The 18,508-nt window shown below is 55.6% G+C and overlaps 1 protein-coding gene across 1 annotated transcript in view; it reads right to left on the reverse strand.

Annotated features, from left to right (window-relative positions):
- The window catches only part of HSPG2 (heparan sulfate proteoglycan 2), a 60,960-nt gene that overhangs the window by 22,048 nt on the left and 20,404 nt on the right, over positions 1–18,508 (reverse strand). The window contains exons 24-49 of the mRNA XM_040987631.1: positions 18,320–18,438; positions 17,591–17,702; positions 17,319–17,432; positions 17,109–17,236; positions 16,656–16,742; positions 16,246–16,295; positions 15,856–15,950; positions 15,533–15,673; positions 15,103–15,294; positions 9,212–9,304; positions 8,827–8,907; positions 8,404–8,634; positions 6,981–7,094; positions 5,681–5,808; positions 5,437–5,523; positions 5,063–5,121; positions 4,733–4,897; positions 4,494–4,604; positions 2,797–2,897; positions 2,523–2,703; positions 1,699–1,824; positions 1,411–1,563; positions 1,189–1,331; positions 759–894; positions 518–675; positions 143–293 (exon numbers count right to left, since the gene is read on the reverse strand). Of these exons, the coding sequence (XP_040843565.1) occupies positions 143–293; positions 518–675; positions 759–894; positions 1,189–1,331; positions 1,411–1,563; positions 1,699–1,824; positions 2,523–2,703; positions 2,797–2,897; positions 4,494–4,604; positions 4,733–4,897; positions 5,063–5,121; positions 5,437–5,523; positions 5,681–5,808; positions 6,981–7,094; positions 8,404–8,634; positions 8,827–8,907; positions 9,212–9,304; positions 15,103–15,294; positions 15,533–15,673; positions 15,856–15,950; positions 16,246–16,295; positions 16,656–16,742; positions 17,109–17,236; positions 17,319–17,432; positions 17,591–17,702; positions 18,320–18,438 (3,256 nt within the window). The remainder of the gene's footprint in view (positions 1–142; positions 294–517; positions 676–758; positions 895–1,188; positions 1,332–1,410; positions 1,564–1,698; positions 1,825–2,522; positions 2,704–2,796; positions 2,898–4,493; positions 4,605–4,732; positions 4,898–5,062; positions 5,122–5,436; positions 5,524–5,680; positions 5,809–6,980; positions 7,095–8,403; positions 8,635–8,826; positions 8,908–9,211; positions 9,305–15,102; positions 15,295–15,532; positions 15,674–15,855; positions 15,951–16,245; positions 16,296–16,655; positions 16,743–17,108; positions 17,237–17,318; positions 17,433–17,590; positions 17,703–18,319; positions 18,439–18,508) is intronic.

Genomic DNA, 18,508 nt, shown 5'->3' on the forward strand with positions numbered 1-18,508 from the left:
TTAGCCCACAGTAGGCAGTGGAAGGTCAAGGGCAGTTGATGGTCCTCTCATCCAAAGCCACTGACAGACCACAGGAGGCCTCCCTAGGAGCAATGAGGAGACCCTTGGGCTTAGCCCTTTCCAGCCCCACCAGCCTCCTTACCTGGGACATTGTTGGGGCTCGTGTGGGTGCTGTGGAGGACAGAGATGGTGATGGTGGCTTCCTTGTGGCCTGCCCCATTCTCTACTCGGCACACGTATTCTCCTGAATCAGCACGTGAAACCTGCAGAAGCCGCAGCCGCGAGCCATGCACCTGCGCCAGGTGAGACAGAGAGGCGTGAGGACAGGGCCGACGGTGCCTACAGTCATAGCTCTGTTCAGAGCCACCCACACCAGATGCTGGTGAGAGAGGAAAAGTGGCCCCAGCCCCGCTGGCTGAGAGGGTGGGGGCAGTGTGAGGCTCCTCCTGGGCACAGGCCATGACCTGCCAGAGCTCCTGCATCCCAGCTCCTGCCACAGGTTGGGGCACCCTCCTACCTGTGCATGGGGGGGCAGGGTGCTCCCTCTCCTGTACCACGTGACCTGGGCATGGGCTGAACCTGCCACTACGCAGTTGAGGTCAAGCGTCTGCCCTTCAGTCACAGAAGGAGATGAGGACTCGATCCTGACCGGAGGTGGTGAGTGGTCACCTGAAGCTGGGGACACAGGAGGGTTAAGTGGGTGTCTGAGGTGCCTTAGTGTGCCCTCCCTGTACCCTCTACTCCTGGGATCCCCGCACCTGTGAGGACGACAACCTGGATGCGGGCCTGTGCGGTGCCTGCAGGGCTGGTGGCCACGCAGAGGTAGAAGCCAGCGTCGGCGGCAGTGATGGCTGGGATGAGCAGTGTGGCAATGTCCGTGCGCTCAGACCTGGCCTGCACATATTGGGAGGAGTCAGAGGTTGCTTGGCAAGGGTGAGCAAGCCAGGAAGGTGGGGACACATAGGTGAGAGGTAGGCATGGAGCTCATGTCAGGGCCCAGTGGTGCTCCAAAGAGGATGGAGCTGGGCTGACAAAGAGGCTGATGGGTTCCTGCCTGGCTGCAGGGTTTGAGTTGGTTGTCATCCTGGGAAGTGCATGGAGCCAGAGAGGAGATGGGGAGAGGGTAGGCAGTGGCGGTCAGGATGCTGCTAAACCTGTTGGCCTAGGGGTGGGGTTAGACAGGCTCACCTGAGGGGGCAGGCTGCCCCCTTCCTTCTTCCATGTGATGGTGGCACTGGGTACTCCTGCAGCTCTGCAGTACAGCCTCACAGTGTGGCCTTCATGCACCTGGGTCCTCTCTGGACTCACCTGGACCCGAGGTCCACTCCCCCCTGTAAGTGTGTGGTGTGAACACCCGTTTGGCCACTCACGGGCTCCCAGCTGTGCCCTCTCCCAGCCTGGCCCACTCACCGTGCACATGGAGCACAGCCCTGGCCACGTGCTGCCCAGCGCTGTTGTGGGCTCGGCATAGGTACGGTGCCTGATCTGAGGGCTCGACAGCCGTCAGGCGCAGGATGCCGCCACTGACTTGGGCCTTCTGGGGGAGCTGGCCACCAGGGCCTCCTGGGGGGGGACACAGAGTCAGTGCTCAGGGGAATGACACTGCTCTGGCCCTCTGGGGGATGCTGAGTGCATAGCCTCTGCCTTCTCAGGTCTGCGAAAGCCCGGCCCTCCATGTCATTCCTGTTCATTCCTCACCTATCCATTCAAGGTTTGGTGTGGGGTTCCCAGTGGCGCTGCAGCGGAACTCGGCCAGCTGACCGGGCTGCACTGTGAGCTGCGGTGGGTGGATGGAGACCATGGGGGCAGTTGAAGCGCCCGAGGCTGAGAAGGGAGGAGAAGGGAAGTGTGGTCAGACCCATGGCCACAATTTCCTTGTTTGCTGCTCTCTGTATTCCTTCAAGCCTTCTGGGGCCAGTCCTTGCTGCTCTAGCAGCGGCCAGCGGGAGCATCTGTATCACTAATGGAGTCTTGCTACTTCCCCAGAAATGGCTGTTCATGGCTCCTTGTGGATTTTTAGGAGTAAATCCAAGTTCCCAGAGTGATTCCACTCTCCCCTCTGCCTACGACTTCAAGTTCTTCCCTCAACTCCAGCCATGCTGGCGGTGATGCTCCTCCAAGGCACCAACACATTCCTGCCATCCCATGTGCTGCTCTGGCTGGGAGCAAAGGCCTGCCCTGCTAGGCCTTTGATGGACTCAACGCCTTGCGCTTCTGGTCCAGCTTGGTATCACTTCCTCAGAGAGGCCCTCCCATCTACATCTTGCTTTCTCATCACCTTGTCAATTCCTACTCTGGTACTCCTCCGCATGTGTGATTATCTTATTGTCCCTTTGTTCCCATGCTATTGTCTTCCCAGCTAACACATATATCCCAGGACTGCTGAAAACCATCTGTCCTTCCTCAAGGTCTAGGAAGGACTGGGGCTTCCTAGTTTAGGGGTTGGCGATTCTGGGTATCCAGCAAAGATCCTCTGCCTGAAGACATGGGGCCCTGGTGGGCATGGAGGATGAGAGGCCTACTCTGCACATGCAGTGTGGCGGTGCCCTGGTCCATGGCGAACATGTTGGAGCCAGTGCACACATAGGTGCCCGCGTCGCTTGGCTGCACGCCACGGATGGTCAGGATGCCGTTGAAATCCATGGCTCGTGAGGGCAGCTTGCCATTGTGCAGGCGGGTCCACACTAGGGTGTAGGCTGGGGACTGCAGGACAAAGGAGACAGAGTGAAGATCACAGGGAAGGCCAGAGATCCTGGGACACAGACCCTGTGCTGCTCCACGGCCTGCCCTGCCCACCTTGCTCTTGGCTGTGCAGATGAAGGTGACATCAGCTCCAGGGCGCACGCTCTGGCTTCGCTGCTCCTCCACTGTCACTGTGATGGGCTTGCTTGGAGCCTCTGTGGGGACAGGAAGCCAACCAGGTCCACATCCTGTGGCTATTACCTTCTCTGGGGCATCACTCTGTCTAGTCTAGCTTAGATGCCAGTCCACTCCCCGCTGCCTCCTTCCCTCCTCCTGGCTGAACCCGACAGCTCACATTCCTCTCTGCTGGTGCTGGGCAGCCAGCGCCACGTGGTTGGAGAAGGTCCCACCACGAGCCTGTGGGCTCCAGGGCTTGAGAACAGACCACGAACAAGCTTCTAATTCTTCACACTTTGCTCTGAGTGGGTTCTCCATCTGGTACAAGCACTGAGCCTCCCCAGCAACTATTTCACAACTCCTCCCAGCTCCTCCATTCCCTACGCACTGCACCCTTCCACTCACACAGCCAATAGCGTCAACTCGGCTCTTGCTGAGAAAATGCAATGACTTTTCACAGGCGTTCCCATCTTTCCACATCTGCCCTTTTTTCTTTTCCTGGTCCCTGGAGGACAGGTCCTTTCTACTGTCCCTTCTGAGGGCTGGCCCTCTCCCACAGACTCCTGTAACTCCTCTCTCCCTTCCTGGGATCATCCCACCCCAAAGCCATGTGTGTTCTGGGATTCCTGGCATGAACCCACTCCACAGAAACACATGTTCTGGGATTTCTCATTCCTGAAAATGAACCTGTGATCCCACACTCTCCCAGCCTCTGCCCATGTTCTGGGCTCCCTTCTGAGCTAAAACTCCAGGGAGTTTTCTGCACTTGCTGCCTGCCCATTCATTCCTTGTCTGATCTCCACCCCTCTCTGTCGACAGCTGCTTTTCTCAAGGCACAGCTCCAGGGATTCTTTCTCTGCCCGTAGCTTCCTGCCTAGTGGCTGCTGGGGAGATGCCAAGCTCTCCTGGCAGCCGTTCCCCCTTCTGACTTCTTCGATGCCACCCTGCCCTGTCTTCTGCCCGTCTCGCCAGCTATACACTCGGTTCTTCTGCAGATGGACAGATGCACTGAGAGCTCCCTAGCCTCTGTCCTGGCTCCTATTTGCTTCCAGCCACACAGTTTTCTGGAGACCCACTTCTCCAGCAAGGGTCTCCTCTCCACTTTTCAGATTCACATATCTAAGCAGATATCACACCCACATTTCTAACTTCATTAAATTCAGGCCACATTTGTGACTTCCTTTGACCTGCTGGTGGCATGGGCTGTAGGTGCCTTACCTCTCCACAGTGCCAACCTGGCTGCCTGCCTGATTTCTGCCAGCTCCTGTTCTTGCATGAAGGGCTTTCTCAGACCTCTGAGCCCACTGTGCACACAGGGAAATTGCCACTCCTGGCATAGGCCTCAGCCACTGACTGATGGGCGCTGGCATGCATAGCCCCCACCTCCCTGAACAGAGGGTAGGGTGACTGAGGTGCATGCTCTGCACAGGCTCCTAGGGTCCTTGGCTGCATTGGGCAACGACTGCTGATGGCGCAACTTGCTTGATGATGTCCCTTTTATTGGATACTTTCTCCTTCTTGTTTTTGGAGCCTTCCTTGAATTACTCGCACACGGTTCCTTATCTGACTCTGCTTTTTTGGGAGCCCAAATCTAGACATTCCCCCTTCTTGGGGCTGCTTCTGCAGGGACTCACCTGTGACCAGTAGCTCTGCCCGGCTGGTGTTAACATGGTGAAGGCTACGGCAGGTGCAAATGTAGACCCCAGCGTCGGAGGGCTGGACGCTAGGGAAGTGGAGCTCAGAGCCTGAAGGGAACGGATGGGGGCTTATGGATACAGGTGTTGCCCATTTCTCATCCAGCCCTATGTACAAGGGCAGGACTTCCCCTCCCATGGGTGATTCATGGAGTCAAAAAGTGTGGGGTCATGGGTACCTTGATGTCGCTGTTGGGTGCTGCTGGGTACAGGCCGCCCATCTTCACGGGACCAGTAGAAGTAATGGGGTGGGCTCCCACTGACCTGGCACCGCAAGGAGTGGGGGCTGCCCTGGGGTACGATGCTCCGAGCAGGGTGGACCTGGACCACCAGTGGGGCTTGGTCTGCTGTGGTGGGAGACAGTAGAGGCCTTTCAGCCTGGAGGGCCCTGGCCCACACTTCGTTGCAAACAGCTCTTTTGTGTCAAAGACCGCAGCAACTCCCCCAGGGCCCAGAACCGTGTCCTCTAAACTCCCCAGACTAACCACCTTGCCCATCACCCGACTCACTCTGTGGCAGGCAGCGGCCCCCTTGCACGTTGGGGTTACCCACATAACCTGGGGCACACCTACAAGGAGGAAGAAGGATCAGTACTGTCAAACCATCAGGGGTCCAATGCTTCACAAGGAACTTGGGGAATCAGAAACCTCTGGTGTGGGGTGAGGAGGCTCAGGTCTCTGGAAGGACTTAGAGACCAAAATGGAGAATAAGGGAGAGCATTAGCATGCTTGGGATGGCATGGCTGAGGCCCACCGAGGGAAGGGGGGAGCTCCTGGTTCCGCAGTGAAATGAGAGTGAGGACAGCACAGCACAGGAGGGTTTGGAGGCCCCTGAAGGGTCTGCCATTCACCAGGTCCCTTTGCTCTGCTGTCTGCAAACTTACTGCTCACAGTACTGGCCAGTGTAGCCAGGCTCACAGGCTGTGCAGCGGTACCCGTTGCCTCCAAGGCTCTCACAGGTACGGGAGAACCTGAGCAAAGGGGAAAGGGGTGGCAAAGGTCAGGCCACAGGAAGCCCCAGCCTCCACCCTTCTCCCCCCACTTCTGATTTGAAACTCAAAGCAGGGCCCATCTTTCCCTGGCTGCCCTATGGGAGCTGGCCCTCAGGTCTAGAGCGAGGACACTTACATGTTCTCTGGATTGGTGAGTGGGCAGGCACAGGGCTGGCAGTCCTCTGGTGTCCCAGCTGTGGCATCTCCAAAGTAACCAGGGGCACACAGCTCGCAGAACTCCCCAGCAGTGTTGTGCTGACATTGCTGTGAGGCACAAGTATATCAGACTGCAGCCCTCCAGCAACAGGTCTATAAAACCTTGCAAGTGCAACCTCTTGGTCCACCAATTCTAGGCATGTGAATCTACCTTACAGAGCTAACTGTGGAAGGGGACAAAGACTTCATTACAAGGCTGTGTACTGATGTGATGTGGGAACAAAATAAACATTCATGAATGAGGAACTGGGTAAGTAGGAAAGGCCACTTGGGGTTGGTATACCAGCGGAGGTACCCTCATCCCCTTTCTGAGTGCCTGGATTCCAGCTGTCTGCTAATGCACACCCCAAGGGGCAGCAGACAAGAGCTCACATACTTGGGTCCTTGCCACCCAGGTGGGAAACCCGGAAGATGTTCCAACTCTTAGTGTTAGCTTGGCCCAGCCAGCATTTGGGGACTGGAAGCTCCCTATCTTGCATCTCAAATAAAAGTAATAAATATAAAATTTTTTTTAAAAATCCAAATAATTATGAAAAAGAATGATGATGATAATTCTGACCCTTTTCTCCCTAGAAACCTGCAATATTAAAGAAAAGTCAAGCTACACACAGGCTTCAGTGTAGGTTACACATTCGCCTTCAAAGAGACCTGGGTCGGCTGTGGGAACATAGCATGCTGCTTGCTCCAGCTTGAGCCTGTGGTTCTGATAGCTACCCAGCCCCTGACCATGACTCCAGGAGGGCACTGCAACACTCTGAAAAGCCCAGAGGTTAAAAAAAAATCACAACAAAACCCAAACAACACTAGAATGCTATGGGGAGGTGTGCAGGCATCGCTAAGTGGAAACGGCTGATTAGTAAGTCCTTGGTTGATTCGTAATTGGAAAGTGTACACTTCAGTGTCACCCTCTAGGCAGGAAGTTGATTTGCTTTTCGGTGCATCTATCTGGTCTGACTCCTCTATCTTGGTGTCACTTTGATGGTAAGAGACCAACATCGAGAAAGAACTGAAGTTTTTCAGTAAGAACCAAATGTTTGTCGGTATGTTGGTTTTTGTACAAAGGACATTGATACACAGCTCCAGCCCCGCCCGTAGGCTGTGTTCCATGATCCTGTCCTAGATTCAGGCCTGTTTTGCTAAGTCCACCCTGCTCTAGCACCAGGTCTCCCACCCAGGCCCAGCAATCCTCTTGATCCTGCCCCAGCCTGGCTGGCACTCACCGAGCAGGCCCCGGTCTCAGGGTGGCACAGGTCCGAATGCCCATTGCATTCGCACAGCTCGCAGTGGCCGAGGTAGAGGCCATTCTCGGTGCGCGTGTAGCCAGGGGCACAGTCCTGGGCAGCAAAAGAAGAGGGTTCATTTCCATGCCCGACCCTGGAGTAGCACCCAGTAAGCTGACCCTTCATCCCTCTCCCTCAAGCATCCCCTTCGGTATCTAGACTCCCAGCTGTGGAAATCCAAGGTCCAGCCAACCAACCAGAGCCCTCCTTGAGAACCCCAGGCCCTCATTTTTCCCCTTTGCTCCCTTAACCCTTCACAGTAGGGGCAGTGCCTCCCCCATCCTGCCACATAGCTCTGCCTTCTCTGAATTTGGTGAAACCATACTTCACCTGTAATGAAGGATGCCTCCCTATCCCTGGGTTTCCATTCCCTGAAGTTCCTTCCAGCAGCAAGAGTCCTGCCTAAAAATCCCCACGCCTACAGGCAAAGAGCAGGTCTGGGAGGCCCAGACTCAGAAGGAAGCCCTGCAGATTCCTAGGCCTGCAATGCCCTTCATTAGAGAGAGACTGGAGCACGTGACACCCAGGAAGGTTTACACGCACTGGGCATGAGCAATCACAGGCCATGCAACCAGGCCTTTCTCCGCAGCACCTGCTCCCCAGGCTGTCCTAGCCACCACTTCAAAGCCAGGCCTGGGAACCTGTCTACTTCACTGCAGCACATGTGCACCAAGGGTGGTGTTGCCTCCTTGAAGACGTGTTCACCTTCCTCACTTCAAGGAACATGAGAATTCATGTGCTGGGGCTGGACTGGGACCTCTCGAGGTCATGGCTGTGAGCAGATGGAAAGTAGCAGGGACGTGGACTTCCTGCTGCGCATGTGCTGTGTCACGCTTCCTCTCCCTGACTTCAGTTGGGTGCCTGTCCTCAGCCCTGCCCCCCGTGCCCTTCCCTTCATGCCAGCCTCCCACTCCAGCTTCCTTCCTTGCCTGCCCATCTCTGTCAGCCTCAGCCCAACTCTGCTGGACCCCAGGGTCCCCTACCCCATGTCTGTCTCTCTATACATGTTCATGCTTTGCTCGGGGCTGGCCATTTGCTTCTCTAGTTTGTTTCGGAGGGCACAAGGCACATGTTGGATCTTAACCTCTAGAGAACATAGCCCATCCTGAGGCAGTACTGCTTCATGATTAGGACATACGAGGCCTTGGTGCCCACAAGATCTGGGTTCAAATAAGTTCCTGGGGTGAGTTACCCATCCCTTAGTATCTCAGTTTTCCCTTTCCAATCCATTAAAGCAGATAATTGCATGTCTCTCTGAGATGTTAGGAGGAATGTATGAGCAACCAGTTGTGAATCATGGGCTTTGGCATGCCACGTGACCAGTTGTGCCTGAGTAGAGGGGTCAAGCCAGCCACATACTCACCTGGCAGGACAGGCCCATGTAGCCTGGGGGACAGTGGCATTCTTCCACTTCCAGGGCCCGGGGTCCGTCAGAGGGCCCGGGCTGGGCGACCTCAAGACTCACAGCACTGATGCTGGCTGCCAGCGGCACTGAGGAGAACGTGGCCCGTACCAGGATCTCATCCAGGTCAGCCAAAGCCATCAGCAGGTGCTCACGAGTGGCCGGCTGTCCATCGGGCCGACGCCAGAATTCCTGTGGGGTTGAGGAGGAGGAGGGAATGGCCAAAGTGGGTAAGGGGCACTTGGCTGTGTGTGAGGCTCCTGCAGTCCCTGCCCTCAATGCCTTGCCTTCCTGGCGCTGAGAGGGAGGATGGGGGAGCAAGGCTTGTGGCTGGCAGAGTCAATGTCAGACTCTAAATCGGGGGTGGGGGGCAGTGCCTCTTACCTCCCTGAAGATGATCTCGTAGCTCTTCCTCCCTGGGCCCTGCAGCGTGGGCTGAGAGGCCACCAGCATGATGTTGTTGCCCTAGGAAGACACCAATGGGATTGAGATGATCACAGAGGGGTTCAGGGAGATGAGGGGGGCGCTACCACTCATCGCAGACTGTAATACCCAGCTCCCCGCTCTCCCGAAGCAATCAGACACCCACCCACTGACCCTCCTCCCAGCAGCCATGGTGTCCAAGCAGGCAAGTGGAACTGGAGGGCTCGCTCTAGTTCCAGCCCAAGCCAGGCTAAATGTATGTGTTGTGCTGGAAGGCCAGCATACTGAGAGTGCCTGACTGCTCTCTCCGCCTCCTGCCTGCTGGGCAAGGAGTCTGAACACTCACCGTGATCTGGATGTCAGGGTCGGAGAGTGGGCTGCCCTGTGGTCCAGCCATGTAGGAGAGGGTATAGCGCAGCTTCCCGCCGTAAGCTGCCACCTGCGGAGGCAAGCCCAGGGGTTACAGGCTGACTTTGCCTTCCTCTGGAGCTGTGTGCTTGACCCGACAGGTGAGGGGCAGAGCCTCCTCAGGCCTTTTTGCACCTGTGCAGCACCCCTCCTCCAAGCTCAAGAAGCCAGTGCGCGTGGCCTGTGGATGCCCAAGAAGTGGGATATCTCTCAGCTCCTTCAGAGTCTTGGGCATAGGGGTGAGACCCTTGGCATCCTCTTTCCTGTTCTGTGGGATTCCCATTCTCCATTATCACAATCTCTGCATGTTCCTTTCCAGGTACCAAGATAACAATGCCGACCTGACACAGGAAGGCTACAAAGTTTCCAAGTTCTCAGCCACAAGTTTGAGGCTATTGTGGGGCTCCTCAGAGTCCACACCTCCTAGGCAAGTGGCTTTTGCTTTCCTAGAATCCAGTTTAACTTTTTGCATACTGCACCCTGGATTTCTCTGAACAACTCCTACCCTACCTGCAGGCCATGCGGTTTGAGGGGCCTGTCCATTCCCTGTTCCTCTGCAGGGTACAGTGAGCCAGGCCTGGCCCATCTGCACATGCCCTACCATGTGCTCTCTCAGCCCCATCAGGGATGGACAAGTGACTCTGGCCCTTCTCTTTCTACTGGAACAGAGAAATTTCCTTTTCAAGGCATATGAAAAGTTGGAAGGTGACACCAATGAAGAGAGAACCCTAATAAATTCCTGGGTCCAGTCTCCTTGATATCCAGATATCTTTGGATTTGCAGTTGTTTGAGCCAATGGGTTCTTGGTTGCCAACAAGCTGGTTAGACCTGGTTAGTCTAGCTGGAGACTCGAAGAATCCTTCTGCTGATTGCAGCGGACTTGCATGCCAGCAGCTGAGCTCCCAGCTTGACCCTCCGGGCAGGCATTCAGTCAGAACCACACTGTACCACATTTGCTCTGTGTGTTCAGTTGTGTGTTCATTCAGCTGGGAGGCATTCATCAAAGGCCTACAGACTACGTGCCAGGCCCTGGCCGACACAGGCCGCGGGGAGGTTCTTCACAAGCTCAGGGCGTGGTAAGGAATTCTAGGACATACCCAAATGACCATGAAACAATTGCTTTTCTGTTGGCTTTGAATGCCAGCAAGTTCAGAGCCATGCCTGGCACAGCTTTCTAGCAAGCTGCAAGCACATACAGCGCAGTAGTTAAGGAGTAGATGCATAATACGAAAGGCCCAGGTTCAAATTCCAGCTTTATTGGCTGTCTAACCTTGGACATACCACTTAACCTCTCTGAGCCCTACCTGGACGCATGGAGATGAAAATAAAATTAACACACACAAAAAAATATCACAAGGATCCCCTAACGTAGCACATGCAAAACAACGCGCTCAGCACAGTGCTAAGAACACACTGGTGCTTGATTCCTCTGATTCTTCTAGCCCCTCCCCTGGCTTCAGTCGGCCTCTTCTCCCCACACCTGTTCTGGGTGTTATCTCAAAGGCACCATACAGCACATGTAATTTTAAGGGGCAGTCTATACCATCTTGGAACAGAATGGAGGCAATCTCAACTCTAGCACTAATGCCAGTGTGTTCCAATGCTGACAACAATGTTGACAACAGGGAAGATAATGAGACTCATGCTGAGCTCCGGGGGGTGCAGGGCACAGTGTAATACATGAGCGCAGGAGGGGAGGAGGAGGTGTGCTGTGCTGCAGGTAAGTCACTGCTTGGGATGCCCACATCCCACATCAGAGCACTGGTTCAAGTCCTGGCTGCTCCACCTCCAATGCAGCTCCTTGCTAATGTGCCTGAAAGGAGCAGAGATGGCCCAGGCACTTCGATCTCAGCTATTCCATGTAGGAGACCCAGATGGAGTTCCAGGCTCTTGGCTTCAACCTGGTCCAGTCCTGGCTATTGTGACCATTTGGGAAGTGAACAAAGAACAGAAGACCTCTTTCTTTCTCTTTCTGTCTCTGACACTACCTTTCAAACACATTTATTTTATTTATATATATTTATTTTATATATTTACATATCACTATATTTATATTATTATATGTATATATAAAACGTATATGCATATATTCACACAACTATATAAATATATAAAATATATTTACATATTTATATATTATGTTTATATCATTTTATATAATATATATTACATGCTTATATATTTATTTTATATATTTAAATAAATATATGTATTTATTTTCAATCTACCTCGCTGCTAATGTACCTGAGAAAGCAATGAAAGATGGCCCAAATCCTTGGGCCTCTGAGCCCACATGGGAGGCCTGGAAGAAGCTCCAGGCTTCTGGTTTTGGACCTGTCCAGTTCTGGCCATTGTGGCCCTCTGGGGAGGAAACCAGCAGATGGAAGACCTTTCCCCGTCTCTCCCTCTCTCTCTATAAACATGTATTTCAAATAAAAATAAATAGCTCCTAAAATCTTTTTAAAAATCATAGCATACAGTAACTTAATCAATGCTTTGGGGATAAATGAGTGCAAGTGCCAAGAATCTGGACACGGGGCCAAGACGGCCCAGAGAAGAGGTGCTGCTGGACCCCTCCCACATGAGGCAGTCCCTGTGCCAGGGCCAGGACCCGGATGAAGGGTAAGGGAAGATGCAGTCACCTTTTGATCTGAATGTGGGGCCCTGGGCAAGTCCCTTCCACCATGTGGATTGGTTTACCCATTTGTGACATAAGAAGTGCTGACACAGAGCTCTCCAATACATTAGGTTCAGTGACATCCCCTCCCCCAACTCCTTGTTACCTTGTCACCCAGGAAGGCCCGGGGCAGCTGCCAATAATAGAGGTTTCCAGGAAGCAGAGAGAAGCCTTCATAGGAGAGAGCAAACTAGGACAGAAGGACAGGCAGTGAGAGTAGAGAGTGCCCACAGGCAGAGACCCAGCAGCAAGGGGGATGGGAACTCCTCCCACCACGCTGCAGTCCCAAGTTCCCTGCTTTCTGCATGGCTTGCTTCCACTTGGGCTGGGACACTTGAGCAGCTCTCTCAGGGCATAGGTTGGGCAAGCATCTCCTCCTGTCCTGTGAACCACAGATTTACATGGCACACTGCTAAACATGACAGAATCCCGTGGCTTTTCCACGTATATTCAAAAATGTACAACCAGGGACTGGCATTGTAGTACAGTGGATTAAGTTGGTGCTTGCGCCGCCCACATCCTATCTCAGTGCGCCAGTTTGAGTCCTGGCTGCTCCACTCTAAAATGCAGCTCTCTGCTATTGCACCTGGGAAGGCAGTGGAAGATAGAAGATAGCTCAAGTGCTTGGGTTGCTGTCACCCATGTGGGAGATAAAGCTGCAGGTTCGTGGCTTTGGCCTGGCCCAGCTCTGGCTGTTGTGGCCACTTGGGAAGTGAATCAGCAGATGGAGGATCCCTGGAAGGGAAACTGGTAGTCATAGCCCCAGTGTGTCAGTGATGACCTAAGCACTCCAGCAGGATGGGTCCCTCATGGGAGCACGTACCTGGGGGCCTGCTGGACGAGACAGAGAAGAGGAGGAAAAGGAAGAGGAGAGAGAGGGTGGGGGAGGTGCTCTCAGAGCTGCTGCAGGCCCGTGCTGGGCAGAAAGTCCCCGCAGTGGGGGTTGGGGGCGGGCAGCAAAGCTGGAAAGCAGCTGCCAGATCTCTGCATCCACGCGCCTCTGGGCCTCATCCACCTGGGGGGAGCAAGAGAGGAAGGGCAGAGAAAGGAGCAGAGGGACAGAAAGGATACCTGCCAGGCCCCACCAGCCACCAGATACTGTGCTATGGACACAAGTGCCAGTGCCTGCTGCTCTCCTGGGACCTCAGGAGCCAGGTGGGGGTACACTGGATATGGGGGTGGGAAGTGCAGTGACACGGGGATGGGCTGCTTGAGAAGCCCTCCAGAGGGTGTCCAGTAAGACAGAGGTAGACAGTTCTGTCTAGGCAAGGCAGGAACTGGAGGCAGCCCCAGCAGTCCTGGGAAAGGGGATCGGGTGGGGAGGGGGGTGCTCTTTGGGTCTGATTATTCCTATGAGCCATGGTACCAGCCTGAGGTGGCTCTAGAATATCTCCCAAATGCAAAAGTGGAAGCGACTGGGGTCAGGCTAAGGCCAGAAATGAGGAAAACAGCCCAGAAGAGCCCAGGGCTTGGATCTAGTCTCCTCCCTGGAGCCTTAGCCCCTGTCCTGGCCAGGCCCTCAGTTACCTGTGATGGCCGCTGTGCCCAGCCTCTGCCCTCTGGGGGCCCCAGGATCCTCCCAGGTGCCACTGCTGCCCTCCATTGCTCCTCTGAGAGGGATGTACGGTTCTGACAGGGTGGAGGGCACAGGCCACATCAGGCCTCCCAGTGTCTTGGAGCCAGAGTGTCATGCAGGGTCTCCTACCCATGAACAAGATAGGCCTGGGAGAAAGATTCAGGCTCCCCACTCTGGGTGGGCACACAGGCTCCTTCAGGCTGCTGGGGGCGGGGGTGGTGGCTAATACACCAGAGAATTAGAGGTGATTGCTTAGCAGACAGACAGCACTGAGGGGAACCAAGGGGCCAGATCAAATTATGTGGATTAGTGTCAGGTTAGTTTCCCTGCCACCCTGGGCACTGGGACACGATGGCACAGCAGGTAAAAAGCAAGGGTAGCGATATACTACTCCCTCCTGGCAGTGCAGGGCAAAGATACAGCAATGTCCAGACTAGGGTACCACGGGCACTATCTGGTTTCATGCAGACCCACAGTACCATGGGTACTGGGCTGAGGGCACACAAGAACACACCATGTCTAGGTCATACCAGTCTCATGCCACTCGCATTACGGGCCTACCTGGTGAGCTCGACGCATCCTTGTAAAATCGGCCTCCCTCTGCAGAGCACAGAGAAATGGCACGAGAAAAAACAGAGAGCAGTCTGAGAGGTGCAGGGCAGGACAGTGGGGTGCAGGGGGCAGGGCAAGAAGAACCAGGGAAAGAGAAGGCAAAAGCAGTAGCCTGACCTGGAAAGGGCTGCGATACCTGCCCTGTTCAAACCACAAGACTGGAGCAACCTTGGAGCTCCTGTCCTGTGGCTCTCGAGGTGTACCTGCTGGGGCACTGCTGGCATCTACCTCCCTTGGGTACCAACTGGTGGTCTTCACTGCTCTACTAAGACCCTGTTCACTATGACACTGTGCCCAACACGGACACCTCCCACTGGACCAAGGTTTGAAGTAGCAGAGACAAGTTCATTTTCATCTACTGCAGCATGGCACAGGAAGCCGCAGTCTTGGGTTTAGTCCCATCACTGCCACCTACCTCGTAGCCATGGGACGTGAAGTCAGTTCCCCATCTCCTCCTGTGTGAGATGGGCAGCAGTGGCACCTAGCTCACACAGCTGTGAGTTATGACTCCTAGGAGGGACTGGAGAGGTGCCTCAGGGGCTCAGCAAATACTCCCATGGCCTGGGGTCAGAATTGTGCCCAACACCAAGCACAGAGCCAGCGGAGCAGCACGAGTCAACAAACAGATGAAACCCAACCTGCCTGCCGCCTTTGCCCTGGAGTTCTGACAGCCTCCCCCAGGACTCATGTGTGGAACACCTGCCTGGAAGTTGATGACGAGCACCCGCTGTCACTGAGCAGTGTCGGGCGCAATCTGCAGTCCTCTCAGCCTCCCTAAAGTTTAAGTTTATCAGATGTGTCCAGCTGAGAGGCAGCAGGGCTGTGCCTTAGACCAAGGCCCAACATTCAGAAGCCACACACTTAGCCCCAAAGTGGCCAAGGTGACAGAAATAGAGCAGACACCTGCCCATCAGTGGGCTGAGGCTGCTCTGAAGCGAAGCTATGTCTGGCACTGGCATCCCACCTTGTCTCCCTGGTATGTTTCCGGCAGCTGCCAATAGAAGGGCTCCTGTCCGAGTTGGGCAAAACTGCTGAAAGAGAGCTGGGCACCATCGGATGTGGGTTCCACGGTGAAGCCTCCTGTGAGGCGGCTGTTGCGCTGCGGGTTCACCAGGGCAAAGCCCTGGAAGTTGCCAGGGGCAAAGTGGGTGGAGATCTGGCAGGGGAAGAAAGGTTGTGTCAGCCTGAGCCCCGGGGCAGGCTCTTTGGTGGGGGTGGGGCATAGAAGGGATCAGGGCAGGCAGTGGGGTTCACTGGGATGGGGGCCGGGGATTGTGAAGGAGCACAGTGAGCCGTTGGACTCAGTGCCAAGGTGGGTGACAGCCTGGTGTTGCTGCTGGGCCTGGTGGGATGAGCAAGGGCCAGCAGGCAGCACGTCCTGCCTGGGCTCTTACCAGGTGGCGAGTGTAAGAGGAGCTGGCACACTGCTGGGTGACACCCATGCAGAAACAGGGCAGGCAGCCATCGGGGTTGCTGGCGCTCAGGTGGAAGTAGTGGGGCCGGCATTGGCTGCAGGTGAGGCCTTCTACCTGGGCCTGGGTAAATGAATGCAATGATGTGTGTAGAGATCTCGGTGGGTCATTCCTGCCCCCCAGCAGCCTCTGAGGGCATCCTGCCCAACCACCACTAGTGGTTTAGGGTAGCCCTTGTCCTAGTCCCAGGACCCGGCTCCCACCAGATCAAGGACGGGTGTGGTCAAGGGCAGGTTTGGACTAACCTTACATTGGCACTGGCCACTGGCATCACACTGGCTGCTGATGCTGCCCTGGGGGTCACAGCTACAGACTATGGACCCTGGAACCTGGCTGTCTCCTGAAGTGAGGAAAACCACGGTTGGAGCCACAGGACCCACTATCATGCATGCCAGTTCCCACCACTCTCCCAGTACCTGGCTCAACGCCAAGGAAGGGAGCCAATCTCTGACATGACATACTGCTCATGCAGCCCTGGGAGGAAGGTAGAGCCCACTCCTATTCCATTTGACAGATGAAGAAGTAGAGGCTCCCAAAGACAAAGATACCCAGTCAAATTCACAGAGAAATAAAGACTGCATCTTGTCCCCCAGTTCCCACCTCCAGGACACTGGGAGCTCCCTGGGCACACTCACTTTGACAGGGCTGGCCCTGGCTGGGGTTGCCATAATAGCCGGGGGCACACCTGCAAGAGAGAATGCGCTGGAGGAAGCAGGATCCTGCAGAGGAAGCCATTAGCCCAGGCCTGGCTGGGGCTCGGCAGTGCTGAAGGATACCTACCCATCTGGACCACCCATTTCACAGCGGGAAACCACAGGGAGAAGAGTGGGGATGTGCCCAAGATGTGAGCCTGGTCAGGCTGCACCGAGGGCCTTCAGGAGCCTGGCCAGGCTTGGCAGTGAGATGCAGGCCTGGATGTCTGAGGATCCAATATACTGCCAGGCTAGAAGCACAGGCTTCCACGGAGGTGAGAGAAGGAGGGCCTCACCTGAGGATGCCAAGGGCAGCCCTTCCCACAGACCCCACCCAACCCCACCTGCCTCACCTCTCACAGTGACGCCCGCTGTGGCTTGGGGAGCATGCGTCACAGGTGGGGTGGCCGTCTGTGTCCAGGAAGCATGTGTGAGCGGCCCTGAGAGTGTGGGGGTGAATCTCCCATCAGGAAGGCTGTCACTTTGACGTCCACCCCCAGCTCCCTTCAGAGCCAAGGGTTAGGGCAACATGGGTTGGGGCCGACAGGTTGTAGAGAGTATGGGGTATGTGAACTCGGGCCTTCTGAGCACCCGCTGTGGGCTGGGCACTGTGTTAGAATCCCACATACTGGGGTTGAGTGGGTGTGACATCCCCATTTCACACGTGGGGTGTACCTTATATCAAGTGCCACACCGAAGGAGTGGTAAGACTGGGATTGAACCACTGCCTCTCAAAAGTGCCCAGGAGGAAGGGATGAGGGCAGAAGGTGGTGGCCAGATTTGGGACAGGCAACGATGGGACTTACTGGCCAGCAGCAGGGGTTCCGTAGCATGGGCAAGGCTGGCAGTCCTGTGGTGTCCCCTGCTGGGCGTCTCCATAGTATCCTGGTTGGCACTGCTCACACCGAGGGCCCTCCGTGTGGTGCTGGCAGCCCTGGAGGGGTAGAATGTGGGTTAGAGAGGGTTCCTGAAGGCCACAGGTGCTTGGGTAAGGAGGAAAGAGGCCCGGAACGCACCTGACAGGCACCTGTTTCAGGCTCACAGACTTCCGAGTGGCCGTGGCAGCTGCAGCGTTCACAAGTGCCCAAGTAGAGGCCGCTGGGCATGCGTGTGTAGCCTGTGTCGCAGTCCTGGGAGCAGAAAAGGGGCCATGGGAGGGGCTTCCTGGAAGGTCCCCTCCCTGCTGCTGGGTTCTGAACTTTGGGGTGGGCAGAGCTCAAGAAGAAGAGGAGTCGGGGAGTACCAAGGAGGGAGCTAGTTGGACAGGTCAGTGGGGCCCAGGACTCACCTGGCAGGATGGGCCACGGTACCCAGAGGGACATGTGCACTGCTCCACTTCTAGTGCAAGGTCCTGACCAGTGTTCTCAGGCACAGCCACATCCATGCTGATTCCAGAGAGCCTGAGCAAGAAAGACCTGCTCAGAATGTGCTTTCAATGGCCGCATGGCTAGGCCCTGTCTTCAGTCCCTTCACCAGCTCTCCTGCCAGTGCCTTCACTGTGCTATTGGGGTCCTGTCCAGGTCCCCGCTGAGGCCTCCTTCCCCAGCTGCTGCTGGGGTGGTGGCTAAAGGCCCACAGCTGCAGTGTTCTCCAATGGGTCACCTTCCTCGCCAGGGCAAGGGGTTGGAAGACAGGCTAACAGAAAGCAAAGGCCTCAGCCTCAGAGTAAGATGCCTCTGCAGGGAGAGAGGAGGTGATGGCCAGATCTAAGGATACTTCCCTGCTTGCCAATCTTCCTTCCCCTGTGTGCCTCCCTCCTGGGAGGGGCCTCCATGTGAATCACATGCAAGCCACTGCCCATCCCAGGTTTGCTTCTGGGGAGACTGATGGAAGATAAGCCCTGTGAGAGAGCCACATTATAATATCCACCTTGCAGATGGGGAAAATAAGGCACCCAAAAGCCACACAACCTGTCTGTCAGTGGCAGAGCTGGTGGTCTACAGCACTGCACAGTCCCACCCGGATTGCAGTCCCCTGCCTGAGTCCTCTCCCATCCTCCCACCAAGGGCCCAGACACCTGCTCTCAGCTGGCTGCTGGCTGTAGGATGCTTGGATCAGCAGTGCGTCGATGCCTGCTAATGCCATCAGCAGATGCTCCCGGGTGGCCGGCTGTCCGTCAGACCGTTGCCATGCTTGCTGTCAGGAAAAGGGCCCAGGTGCTTAAGGCCTGACCTCTGAGGGGGTAGGGGGGTGTCAACAGCCCTGA

The sequence above is a fragment of the Ochotona curzoniae genome, unplaced genomic scaffold (assembly GCF_017591425.1).
Source record: "Ochotona curzoniae isolate NIBS_2020 unplaced genomic scaffold, NIBS_Ocur_1.0 contig_4792, whole genome shotgun sequence".
Classification (NCBI taxonomy): Eukaryota; Metazoa; Chordata; class Mammalia; order Lagomorpha; family Ochotonidae; genus Ochotona; species Ochotona curzoniae.